At 41.0% G+C, this 14496-nt stretch overlaps 1 protein-coding gene across 1 annotated transcript in view; it reads right to left on the reverse strand.

Moving 5' to 3' along the window:
• Positions 1-14496, reverse strand: part of CNTN6 (contactin 6) — a 245443-nt gene that overhangs the window by 44353 nt on the left and 186594 nt on the right. The window contains exon 11 of the mRNA XM_081072742.1: positions 13462-13612. Coding sequence (XP_080928868.1) covers positions 13462-13612 — 151 coding nt within the window. The remainder of the gene's footprint in view (positions 1-13461; positions 13613-14496) is intronic.

Genomic DNA, 14496 nt, shown 5'->3' on the forward strand with positions numbered 1-14496 from the left:
TTCATTCTGTTGACATTGTCTTTCACATAGCAGAAGGTTTTAATTTTAATGAAGTCTAGCTTATCGTGCCTTTCTTTCATGAATCTGCCTTTGTTGTACCTAACATCATCACCATACCCAAGGTGGTCTAGGTTTGCTCCTCTGTTATCTTCTGGGAGTTTTACTGTTTTGTGTTTTACTTTTAAGTTTTTGATCCAGTTTAAGTTAATTTCTGAGGCATGTGCACGTCCCATTGTTTCAGCCATATGTGTTGAAAAGGCCATCTTGGCTCCATGTGTTGCCTTTACTCCTTTGTCATAATTTTCTTTTGAAACAAGTCTTCACTCTCTGAATAGGCAAAGTTTTTGAGGTGTTTTGAGACCATGGACTTTAGTCAGCCTACTTTTGCTTTGTGTCCCAGCTTCCCTTTTGGCTGTGTTACTTTGGGAGTACCTGCTTGATTTTTATGCAAATTTTACATGTAAAATGGGGATAACAGTAGCAATAACAACATCAGTTTGTTTTGAGAATTAAAAAATATATTAAAAATGCTGAGCATAAGTCTAGAGGGTAAAGAGTGCCCTCAACATGGTAGCTATCAATCTTTATTCCTTTGTATTCCTGAAGAATACCGGCAATCTGTAGGTACTTAATTAATGTGTGTCTTCTGATTGTATCTACTCCAAAATCTTTGGCTTTTTCTTTCTAGGTCTGGATATATGTTTATAACTATTATCTGTAAATTCAGTGAGTGAACAGAAAGTCATTTAGTCAAATAACCTCTTTCTGTAAAAGTACAAGCTAGCTAGTATGAACTAAGTGGTTATTTAGCTACGTGACTTCTCCACTAGGTTGGCTACGCCGTATGACACAGTATAAGCATGGAGGTGAAGCAGTGCGTTTACATCAGTGTTACTGAGGGTAAGACTTGCATGTACGGAACACATCTTAATTACTCTTTTGTAAACTTCCAATCACGAAACTAAAGGTCCAATAAAATCCATAACAAAATTGTTTTAATTATGTTATCATGGACCTGTTTGGGGGCGGGGGGTGTTCCTCAGTATGTGATTGTTTCACAGAAATACAGCAATCATATTTATAGTATTTTCTCATCCTCTGTCCTAGCTCCAGACAAATAATTGTGTTTCTGTTGTCTCTTGTGTTAAGTTGCATTAAGCAGAGTGCGTAAACATATCTATGTAGTAGGGGGTGAGGGGTTAGGAAAGTAAACAAAAATGGAAACCTATGTGAAGTGGCAAATCAAACTGGTAGCACAAATCAATTCAATTTTGCTGTTTGGTCAGAAAGCAAGTTCTTCTCAGGTGCCTGAGGAAACAGAGGCATATGTGGGTGCCTCTAATTTGTCCTTTCTCACCACTCTCAACACACTAGAGGAATATATATTTTAAACAGATGAAATAGCTGAAGATATGCTTCTCATGAATTGATTAGTCAAAGATGATTTGGGATCATCACGCAGCTAACTCCAAGGGTTTAAATAGCCAAGAACTGTGCAGAGGTGTTACATGGAGACTAGCAATTGACTCAATTTATAATTTACATGGAAATAATAATATTACTGCTGGCAGTGTCTAATTTTTTTTTAATCTGTGGTTTCTGCAATTGTACTTTATGGGTAATGCATAATTACTGGTGTAAACAACCAAATGTTTCAAAGTTCAGTTTCTAGTTCAAGTGTCCTAAACTCCAAAGCAGAAAGCAGACATCAGATATTCAGACCTCAGAATTCATCAAAAAGTGACTCCTTGTTTAACATACACAAGTAATTTAAGCACCAGCTTTGTAGTGGCTGACACGCAACACAAACACAGACTCAGGGTGACTGAATTATGACACAAATTAGGAGACGGCAGATGAGAGCAGTTGCTAAATAACATAATTATTTGGTGTCATGATGTGTCTTTATTCCAAAGGCATGCCAGAGTGTGCTGTTAGGCTGATTACCATAAAATGTTGAGAAAATGTGATTTAACATTAACAAAACAGCATCAGATGGAAAGATTAGCTAAATTAATCCAATGAAAGCGGCCTAACAGGAATATTGAGTTGTTTCGTAGAAGAGAAAAAGAAAGAAAAGCCTCCATTTGCAGCGGTATTTTCGGATGCTGAGAAAATACAAAGAGGAATTAATACAGATGCATATACCAGCATGCCTTGCAGGCCAAGCAAATCAAAAGAAAAGACGGGAAATGATAAAGTTGGCACAGGACAAACATTTGTGAACACAGGACTTAGAAGAAGTTTTTAAAAAGTGTGCCCCAAAATAAGTAGGGGAGAACCGACTGGAGAAACGGTAGGGGTGGGGGGAGCCTGGACACCACGAGGGCATGCTGGCTTCTCTCTCGTTACCTTGATGATGATACCTCCTGTGCGATTTCCTCCGGGCTTTGAAATTTGGCCAATGTGAAGTTTTAACTGCAGTATACTTTAAGATAGACAAGATTCAAACACAAGCAGATAACCCCAAACTATGAACTTTGTCCCTGAGGTCCTGGGTGCTCTGAGGTCTAAAGAGTGATGGAGTTGGGCGGTAATGTTAATGATGAAACCCCGTTCACTCCAGGTCTGTAATCTGGTGATTTCAGAATGTACCTATCTGGGAAATGTTTCGCCCTCCTCTTTGGAAGATGGTAGTGAAAGTGACGGATGCTAGTGGACTTTCCAAACCCTCAGAGCCTATACACCTAAGCTCACAACTGTGGCTGAGAGTGGGGGCCAGCGTGGATGTGACTCCTTGTCTGCTAGCTCTAATGCTCTCTTCTTAATTATAATACATAATTTTGTGTTTAGATCAGGTCCTCTATGGAGCTTAGGGAGTTTATCATTGTTGATTGAATTTGCATATCTATATGTCACTGAAATTATATTGTATGTTTCATTCAAAATCCAGTCATTTGAGCCTCGTGGATGCAGAATGCTAAGTCACCAAGATGACTCACTATTTTATCTTACTGATATGAATTGACTTCCTCTATCAGTATTTTGACAACATATAGATGTATTCTATGCCTTTTGTTGGTATAAAAAGTTTAACTACATATGTCACTGTTGTTAGAAATTTTTAGTCTAAGTAAAAAAACAAGGATGAAATAATGTGTAGAGTCTGATGGTCTGCCTTTAGCTGCACAGATGGGTTCTATGGTACATGAAAGTCCTATATTGTGATGGTTAACATTACACATGGCTTTGGAGTCAGGGCTTCCTGGAATTGGAAGCTGTCCTATCATCTACTTAAAAATATGAATAAATAATAATCCCCTCATGGATATCATGTAACACCAAGAGATGATGTATCTAGCATCTTAGCACACTGTATGTTCATGCCACATACTCTGTAAATGGATATTATTATTATTATATGATGAGACTCAGGGTCAAGTATGAGAAGAAAAGATTTCTGGCTGTATTTGTTAACTTAATCTGAGATAGAATGAAAGTGTATGTAGGTAAGTATATCTAAGCAACCCGTTAGTAATCAGAGTCTACTAGTAATCAGACTCACAAAATGATCAGAGTGTGTACTTCAAGGAATTGTGGGGAAAATGTATCATGTGTTGAAGGGAAGTCTACGTGACCTTTGAACTGGCACTGATTATGAAACTGACTATGGAGTAAGTAGCCACATGACACACCTGTTCCTCCCACCTTCCTCTTCTGGGAAAAATGCTCTTGTGCAAGTTTAGGTGCGTGCAACCTGCTGAGGCCTCTCTGGACTCCTGTGAGCCGAGTTCCTGAATGTCCTCAGTCTTCTTTCTGTGGTGACATGTGCCTCTCTGCACTGCAGCTGTTGGCCTGTCTGCCTCCCTATGAGACTGAGCTCATTCCAATTTATAGACCCAGAATGTTTCACAGGGACTGTCAAATTGGTTTGCAACTGTACTTATAAATAAATGAGTAGTTCGACAAGTCATACTTGAGAATCAGATTTGTCACTCCAAATCAGCAGTTCTCAAACTAGGCTCCCAGGAGACCTCGGGGATTCTTGGGGCACACCAGGGGCGGGTGTTGAGTGGGGCTCTGGTTCTCCCCCCTGGACACAGGCCAGGGTGGCTAAATTTAAACTGTCATGAAATGGGAGCTTGCATTAATTTCACTGGGAAAAATAAAAAAAAAAAAGTTCCACTGTGCAAAAAAAAAAGTAAAACTAAACAGAAATTGGAAAATAACAACCAGTGACTAAAAACACTGCTCTAACAAACCCACTCCTCATTTTGAAGATATTAACAAGCCTGACTTCCACACAATAGGAATGGCTTTCATTTTTTCAGCGGATCATAATGGTTATCAAGACAGCAATTCAATTTCTATCTATTTACTCCTATCTATTTATTTTCACCATGCCCTCCAGCGTCAGTAAGAAGGTGTGGGTAGAACCACGTACCTGTTCAGCAACCATTTTCTTTCTAGTAAGGAGCATTTTACAGTAAGCATGTCAACTAATCACTTCTTTGCTCAAAAGTCAAACCAAGAACAAAAAAAGGTTATTTGTACACCTGGCACTAATTACTGACCTTTTCTCCCTATACAGTTATTGCTGTTGAATATCTATGTAAACTTTGGAAGATATAAATGTCACTCAGAAATTATCAGAAAACACTGAAGTAATCGGACACCATTCTAGGCAAATTGTTTTCATATTTTCCAAAACTAAGTGAACTGAGGACTTCCATAGTGAGATAAGACGAGGAGCAGAACATTTTCATATAGGAAGTACAATTCTGGAGGAAAAATAGGTTAAATGAAGTTTCAATTTTCTAGGTAACATGTTTGTACCAATCCAGTGTTTGGCTGATATCCAATAGCCTCATCTTCTCTTGGGAGCAGAGAGTGTGGATTTATAGAAATACTGGTTCCTCAGCCCCGCTTCACTCCTACTGACTCAACATCTTGGGCATGGCCCTGGGATCTGTATTTTTCATCAGGTTCTTACACGTGATCAAACTTGAAACCTACCGACAGAGCTATGAGCTCAGGGCATGAGCTTACACACTTCTGGCATAAGGTACAGGGCAGGAACCTATAAGGTCCATGTACATGAGGAACTTCTGTGCTCTGTCATACTCGCCCTCAGTTGAAAGCTACAGGGTGTTATGACCCATCATTAAACATTTTAAATACGGACTGCAGCAATAGTCGTCTAACCCAAGACAGCAGTGTAAAACAGCACACCAGCCGGGCAGGCGGGAGTTAAAGGCGGGCTTTCCATCTTCAGTGACGGGCCAGCAGGTGGTTCTACACGCATTGTGCTAAAGGGGCACTGAGCCAGACCTGGAGAGGCCAGTGGGATAACAGAAGGAGGGTGGGATAGCAAGAGGGGGAAACGAGGGCGAGACTGACAGGGGTACACGCAGGACCTGAGCTTGTTACATCTCTGGTGACAGAGGCATGACTCTCAGATGGCTCCTGATACCTTCAGCATGTACAGCCTGGGAAAGGCTCGCCATGACAAGGTTCTCAGGAGTTGAGCATGAACAATTTAAAATTTTATTACAAAGAGGGAGCACAGAAGGGAGGATGGCATAAGCCTGGCATTATACAGACTGTCATTCTTCCTTAAACATGGGGACATATGGTTCATTTGCCTGGTTGATACTCATGCTACCTGATGTACTAAGCAGTATTACATTAAGTAGTTGGTGGTGACACAAAATAAAATTAGGTTTATTTGCTTGTTCCATTAGAAAACCCTGAGGAGGAGAAAGGGGAGAGCAGCTTGCTCACCAGTTGCATCGTTCTAGCTAAAGCTGTATTGGAAAGGTGTGTGTGTGTGTGTGTGTGTGTGTGTGTCCTTTATTAAGACTGAGTATTTGGGAGCAAAGGTAGAAGAAAAAGACACAGTGATGATTTAGAAAGAAGATATTGAAAGACACTTAGAGAAGGGTCAAACTGGAAGGGAGAATCATACAATGGGCTCTGTCATACCCAGGCCACCAGAGCCTCATTGGCTACTGCCCCATCTGGCATGATGTGTACAAAAAGTCCCTGGGAGACAACACAGTGGGGACTCAGTGCTGGGCAACGGGTTCTGTAACTAAAGGAACTACTTTGTCCAGGTAGTTTAGCAATGAGCAGATTGAAGCCAAACTAATTTTCATTCTGTTCCCTTTCTGTGTCACTGTGATAAGGGCTTTCAGATAGCTCCTCCCAAGGGCACCTTTTTACCCATGAAAAGAAGAAAGATCAAGGGACTGGCTCAATACCTATCAATTGTCTCTTGGCACAGAGAATGCCCTGTTCTTCCCTCTCATCCTTCTTCTCCCCGTCTCCACTTCTAGTCTCCACATTTTCCTGCCATCTTTCAAAAAAACCCCGTACTTTCCCCACAATGGACTACTGTGGCTAAGAGGGATGTCTCTGTTGGAGTACCACACAGGTGGAAGTGGAGTGGACCCACCAAATTTGGGCTTGAAGACAAAAATACTGAGTAAGCATCACTATTAGATACCATGCTACCTAGTGGGCTTCCACATTCCCACAAGGTACATGCATTTGACCAAGGGCCCTGAACCACACAGGGTTTAATGGTATTATTGTTGTAAAACAAAGCATACAAAATCCGTGATTGGAGAAGCTCTGTCTGTATCTAGGTTCATTTCCATCTTCATCATCTCCATCTCCATCTCTATTATCGCCATTTCCATCTCCATCTCTATCATCTCCATCTCCATCATCTCTATCTCCATCTCTATCATTTCCATCTCTGTTATCTCCATCTCCATCTCTGTCATCTCCCTCTCCATCTCTATCATCTCTATTTCTGTCATCTCCATGATCTCCATCTCTCTGTCTCCATCTCTGTCTCCATCTCCGACTCTATCATCTCCATCTCTGTCATCTCCATCATCTCCATCTCTCTGTCTCCATCTCTATCTCAATCTCCATCTCCATCATCTCTATCTCCATCTCTATCATCTCCATCTCTGTTATCTCCATCTCCATCTCTATCATCTCTATCTCTGTCATCTCCATCTCTCTGTCTCCATCTCTATCTCAATCTCCATCTCTATCATCTCCATCTCCATCTTCATCTGCATCTGAGCCCCAGTGAGTAGAGGTAATGGAATTGGTCCCCAGCATCTAGCAACTATGTTCACATTCTGAGGGGTAGAATCTCTGGGTTAATTTAATTCTTGAATTTCAAAATGTCTGTGCATTTAGCTCTTGGACATACTGGGATAAAAGTGGTATAAGCAAAGCTTGTGACAACTATGTTTCTCAGAAAAGTATCTGAAATTGAAAAAGGCTGTAGTTTAATTTTTGAGCTATGCAACGTTGGCATACTGCCCAACATATACCGTGTTTCTCTGAAAATAAGACCTAGCCAGACAATCAGCTCTAATGCATCTTTTGGAGCAAAAATTAATACAAGACACAGTATTATATTATATTGTATTGTATTGCATTGCATTGCATTGCATTGCATTGAATTATATTATATTATGTCATATTAAAGACCCAGTGTTATATAAGACCTGGTCTTATATTGTAGTAAAATAAGACCATGTCTTATATTAATTTTTTGCTCCAAAAGACACATTAGAGCTGATTGTCCAGCTAGGTCTTATTTTCGGGGAAACACGATAGGAGGTATTTAAAGTGACTATTTATCAATGACCATGTATCTGTCATATATCTGGGTTTTGTTTTATTTTGTTTTAGGAAATTAGGGCAAAATTTGGTTGATTTTTTTTTTTTTTTTAGGAAAATGAGAAAGAAGTGTAGATTATTTATTAATTCAACTATTATTCTTTCATTAATAGGAAAAAATTCTTCCGCCTCTTTATTTTTGTTGTTCAGAGCTTGTATGGCCATCGACCAGACCTCAGGTGATTCCAGCATTGCCTTTTGAGCTGTCTGTCCAACAGCCGAATGTTTCCCTGAACAAGTAGCCAGCAGTCACTGGGCATAAGGAGATAAATCTAGGCCTTTGATTTCTGTCAGTTCACTTGCTAAGTGGATCCACAAGGAAGAAAAAAAAAAGCAGCGATTAATCAAACCTAGCAGATGTGGAATTGATTCCCGGGTTGCCTGAGAGGGCCTTGCAGAGATGAGTTTAATCTATATTCATGTTGACTCTCTGTGATGAGGTGCATGGTTCTGCTCCGGCTGGCGGAGTGGAGAACGTGCCACTGGGATTTGCATGCAGGACAGGATTAGAGCAATAAACACACCCAATGGCAGCAGACTGTACACAGGTCACCCAGTCCCCTTAGCTAGCGACTGACAAGTAGAATTGAGACTTGAACTCAGATCTGCTGATTCCAAGAACTTTAAAGAAACACACTTCTCAGCAAAGGACATTGAGTGCCACTCAGTTGGCTAGCTTGACATTCTACCCACAGCCCCTAGTGGAGAATTTGGGATGTAACAGGTGCTCATTAAATATTTATAGAACAAATAAATGCACACATCACAGGTCTATTAATTATTAAATGAGTTTTTGAGTTAACCTCAAAGTATCTTAAGGCAGGTAGACATAAACAAAACCCAGGGAACTCTAACTTCCACTGATTTAGCAGCACAGAAAATATTCACTGCACCTCCACTGTGTCCCAGGTTGGTGCTGGATGCTGGACCCATGAGGACCTCCCAGCCTTGCTGCCAGGGCACTCTGTGCCCTCTGAATGCATCCTACCAGATCACGTTAGCGGTTTTGACAATTTGCAGCAATGACCATGTTTAACTCAATCACTTAGTCACATGGGCAAATCAGTAAAACCTATAAAATGATAAGTATGATTGAATTGGCAATTACAACCTGCCAGGTTAATGTATTGCATTGATTTCTAATATGTAGTTTCTATTCTGGCAGTCACTGCATGGGTATAGTGTTTAATGTTTCCTAAAGTTGTTTTCCCACTATTTCATCTTAAATAAATCCAAGAAACATTGTCCTCAAAGAAAAAAGTGTAGGCTGGTGGTTTACTCCCGGGTCAGGCCCCTCACCAGTGACAGAACTGGGACCAGATCCCTGCGTTGTCATTCCCAGTGTGGGGCTCTTCGTAACACATCCCAGTCTGTCCCACAGCGACACACTTTTGCAGTTTAGGTGCTTTTCTGAATGAACAGGCACCCCCAAAAGAATGAGGTGGATGTCATATGACCATTAACTCCCAGAAAACAGGCAGCCTTTGGAGTCTATAATGCCATCTACCTATTTTCAGCTGGAGGAAAACCCATCTACTCTGACAACCTGCCACGGATATAGACACAAAGATAGAGCTCTTAAAATAGTCACCACTTCAATTGTGGCACACAGGCCAATGACAAACATGCTAACCGATTCAGAATTATTGCTCGATCTGAAATTAGCTTAAATCCTGTGACAAGGGCCCTTCAAAAATAAAGACTAGGGTATGTTCTCCATTATCTGTAGAAAAAAAAAAGGTCTGGATACGGAGATTGGAGACTTAGCATCATGTCTCACCTTCGTCAGTTACTGGCTATGTAATGTGTGCTGTCTCCTTCATCTAAGAGTAGAGGAAACTGTGTGTGTATATATATACACACTGGGCTGTGGTCCCACTGAGCGGTGGTGTGGCCTTTGCAAATCGCCGCTGAAGGTCACCTGGACCCAGAGGTGTGCGTGCACCATCACCACCTTCTGCTGGGCTCGATTTGTGTTTTTTGACTATTTGTGATTTTTGACTATATATACACAGTTTCCTCTACTCTTAGATGAATGAGACAGCTAATACATACACACACACACACATATACATACATATATATATATATACACACACATACATATGTGTATCTATATCTATATCTATATCTATATCTATATCTATATCTATATCTATATCTATATCTATATCTATATCTATATCTATATCTATATCTATATCTATATCTATATCTATATCTATATGCCATTTTTTTATAAGTAGGCAATACAAGGATTTCTTTGAATCGGCTTCTTTAGAGTCCTTTCAACCATCTCTAGGTATTTACACTTTATTGGGAGCAAGAGTTAGTGACGATGAAACTTCACAGTAGATAGGACCATATAGAAGTTTTATAACAGAGAGTAAAAGTGCACATTTCCCCACACAGGTATTTCCAAGGTCAAGAACTAAAAACTATCCATACTTGGAATTACTGTAAAAATTTAAATTGGTTTCTGTATCTGACTTGTAATCTTCCTAAATATACAACTGTGTCATGCTTTAATAGAGGTAAGAGAGGGTAGAAATTATTTTGCTAATTAAGTGAAATAATCAGCCTTTTGTGGCATTAAAAATGCACACTGGGACTCAGCATTCTATGTTTGCGTTTAGGATCTGGTCCTATAAAATTTGGAAACTGGGAGAAGTCATCACTAATGCCCCTTTCAAATCCAAACATCAAACAGTGTATCTACACATGTGAAAAACCTTGCATTTTGTGGATCAAATGTACAAAGTGATTTCCCAGTCAGCCACTCTGCCACTCCATCCCTGGCTCCCAGGGCATTGAATTAAATTCATTTGATTTGGAAATGCTGCATATCCCTATATGCACAACTCATGAATACACACACACACACATATACACATGCCAGATAACCTTTATTCATATATTCCAAATGCTACAAGAAATATTCTGTGGCATCGCCCACTGTTTTAATATTCTGCCCTCTCTGCAAAGCTTTCTTCAGGGCATTAGCCATATACAAGCTGAATGCATTTCCTCTGCTAGGATTAGGGACCTGTCCTTTGACCACTGATTTGAGAAGAAGCGTTTTGATCATGGAAGAAATAATTGGTTATACTCTAATGGCTCAGACCGGAGACATGGAAGAAATAAACAACCTTAGGCCTGGACAGGCTCGAAGAGACCCCTGGGCTCTCCTTTTTTAGGGGGGGTGAGAGGTCTCTGATCCAGTTTACATACAAAATCCTAATATGTCAAATACTTACTGTAAGTTATGGGGTAGTAAGAGTGGAGTAAGAGCCAGGCTCCCTTTTCACGAGAACTTACTACCTGTACAGTAAAGAGTAACAGAATCTCTTTCTTCCCATCTTGCTTCCCTCCTTTCTTTTTATCTTTACTCTAATGTTTACCTGCAGCCTGTTTGGAAATCGCCACGAAAAAGACGACAAAAAGGCCATTAGCTCAACACAGGCGACGTGTAGGGCCTGCCTTCCCCAATAAGCAGCGGGAAGCTGTGCACTTAATGCAAGCAGCCAGCTCGGGAGGCAGTAGGAGCGGAAACAGGACGAGCAGCATGGAGCTTGCAGAGACATGGTCCCACTGAGCCGTGGTGCGGCCTTTGCAAGTCGCCGCTGAAGGTCACCTGGACCCAGAGGTGTGCGTCCACCATCACCACCTTCTGCTGGGCTCGATTTGTGTGTTTTGACTATTTGGATATGTGTTCAGGGGATCATTTTGTGCATTTGGTTGTTTCCTTTTGTTGAAACCTGTAATGAAATCCTAAAGCAACGGAGCGCAGGAGTAGGGAAGACGGATCTGTAAGGAGAAATCCTAGGGGTCGTCCCCTTAATCAGTGAGACAATGCTGAAGCTGGTATGGTACCTGTGACAGAAAAGATCCCGACTCACTGTGCGTGGAGCAAAAAGAAAGAAAACAAAAACCTGAGAGGCTGTTTCAACAAACAGTTTTCCTTGTGCTCTTCAATTTTTCTTTCTCTCTCATTTTCATACTTTTATACGAATCTTTTTCCTTTTCTCTCTCCCCACACACCTTGCATTTGGGCCTTTCGAGGTTCCGGAAGGGGAACAGTCACTCGTGCTGTGGCCGAGACCTTCCAGCCACTTCAGTAAAAGGCAGGGCCGGTCAGGTGACCGCAGCCAAGGCACAGAGCCGAGCCCTGCTCTCGGTCCTGAGCTTTCTGCTCTGCTGCAGAGCATACAGCCTTGTTAGACTTCAGCAGTGGGAGAGGACACTGCCGGGATCTACACATCGTCCCCTGGGAGAGCGTGCAGCAGTGTCCCAGGTGGTCCCGGCACAGGATGGCCCCGTCACAGCTTTCCCTCATCCCCATCCTACCTCAGCTTCCAAGCACCTGTTCTTCCATCTTGAGCCATCTCCTCAAAAACAGCTTTTCTCTGAAGCTGGTGACACCTTATTTAGTCATCCTTTCTGACATAGGTATTCATTCACAGATACTCATTGAGAATGGGTTCTGCCAAGACACAGGGCACTTGGAGATAAACTCAATAGAACCCGCCCTGGGAAAAGCCCTGACCAGGGTGACAAAGGCCACTGGAGACCAGCGAGTAGGGAAAGAAATAGCACCTTAGACGAGGCCTTCCCTGGTGCATCTCATCACATCAGGACAGGGCCGGAGAGGCAGCATGTTCACCAATGACATAACCCTCCACGGGCCAACACAGAGCCCTGCTCAGTGGTCGGTTTTAACCTTTTCTCTCCTGCTTGACCACATGTGCACTCCAAGGACCAGATGTAAAAAAATGGGGTCCCTGCATCCAGCCTATGGACATTTTTTCTGGCTCAGAAGATTCAATGCCAGCGTCCAGATTTCTGGCTTTTCCCGAAATGCTGAATACTCTAAACCCTGGGGTTGCCTTCCCACAAAATGGCATTTGACGGGATTCGTCATTCTTGTTCTGTTAGGTGCAGAGGTCACTCTCCAGTCCTTCAGAGTCCCGTCTTACAAGACAAATTACCATTTTCCAGCACAGTTCCACTGTCCCTTCCTTCGCCTGGCCTGTCTCGTTCTTTTGTTACATCTCTGGCCTGGTTTGCATGTGAGTTCATCATACATCTGATGCTAAAGAAATGCTCATTGAACCATTTTTATATCTTTAGCACAATGGCCACTCTTAGAAGTACTCCACCGTGCTTCTGATCACACAGTAACATACACACCATTAAACAGAGCTGCAACTATGGTTTAGACATCTTAGCTATACACGGGTCCACAGTACAATGGGGCGCAGAAAGTACAGAAAGTAGAGAAAAACATCTGTTTTGTTTAGTCAAAAACGCTTGTAGAAGACATGCTAGGACCAGAATTCTCCTCCACACACACATACATCATTCATTATGGAAGAAAAGCTCTCTTCCTTCTCTACAGGAACCTGTCCACATTTGTTCCTGTGGTTATTCCATGAGGGGAACACCTGTGTGACTATTTAAAACCACCACACCAGGTGTGTGAGTCTCTGTCCTTGAGTATGCTCTCATACTGATTCTCAGCAGGCTGTGTCGGGAAAAACTCTTCCAGCTGAATGTAGGAAAGGTCTTAAAGGATTTAAAAAAAAAAAATACATCGATTACAAGCACACATACAGAATAGACTGCAGGTCTTAGCTTTAGAAGGTTCTTTTGTTTTTACTGTCATGTGAACAATTTCTGTATCTCCAGATATGCAATTATAACTCTACCATAAGGGAGGATATTTTGGAAGACCTAGGAAACGCTAAAAATTTGGCAGATATTGTGCTACAAAATATTTGAAACTATTAAAACAAATAAAGATTCGGGTACCTTCTGCTCTGTCTCAGGCTATCCATTCCTCTTTTCCAGGTGACAGCTGCCTTGGGGAAAGCGTTTGGTTTGCATTCGATAGCAATGTTCCCACCGACTTGAACAACTGAATTTTTCTTAATGGGATTTTTGGAGAAATCAGGAGCTGAGGCTAAAAATGAAAAATTTGTAAAAGTTGTTAAGTTCCATAAATAACATGTAGTAACCCAAGATGCAGCTTGGTCCACTAGGTGGATTCTAATATTTGCACCCAGAATGCTTTCTTAACGTTACTTGGTTCAAGATGTTCTGGGATCACATATTGATTGGCCTGGCATTTGGAGTCTGGAGTTCCATTTGCAAAATGAAGATGACAATAGATATTACCTCAGAAATCTGGCGTGGGGATTAAATAAGATTATGTGTGCTAAGCGTAATTTATTTTTCTTTTGGTGCTGATCATTGCAATACCAAAAGCCAGAGGATGAGGGAGAAAGCAAGTTAGAAAAAGTCACATTCAGAATTTACAATAAAGATGTGAAGAGACAGAAGAAGAATTTTAACGCTGATTAGGGAAATCACTAAACATACTTCAGCTGACATCTTCATACCACGGGTACCAAAAATAATGTACAAAAGTGGACACTTTGGTTAACGTTTCTGAAGCAGTAGTTCGCCATAATCAGAAGTGTCTGGACACTGATGGTAACCACTTTGAGCACCTCTTGTAATTGCAGAAGTCAAATGTGACTTGTATTCATCTTTCGTGATCTGTATATATCGAGATTACAATTTTAATACAGTTTCCCTTCCTTAAAATGTGTATACATTTTTTGGCACCCTCTGAATATATCTATATATCCATATCTATAATCTATCAAATATCTATCATGTATCTATCTATCTATCTATCTATCTATCTATCTATCTATCTATCTATCTATCTATCATCTATCATATAACAATGAAATACCATGGAAATAAATCAGAAATTCTGTATCACTGTGTCAGATTGTTTTTCAGGTAAACCTTTAACTAGAAATATGTAAATAATTT

The sequence above is a fragment of the Rhinolophus hipposideros genome (assembly GCF_964194185.1).
Source record: "Rhinolophus hipposideros genome assembly, chromosome: 14".
In the NCBI taxonomy this organism is placed as follows: Eukaryota; Metazoa; Chordata; class Mammalia; order Chiroptera; family Rhinolophidae; genus Rhinolophus; species Rhinolophus hipposideros.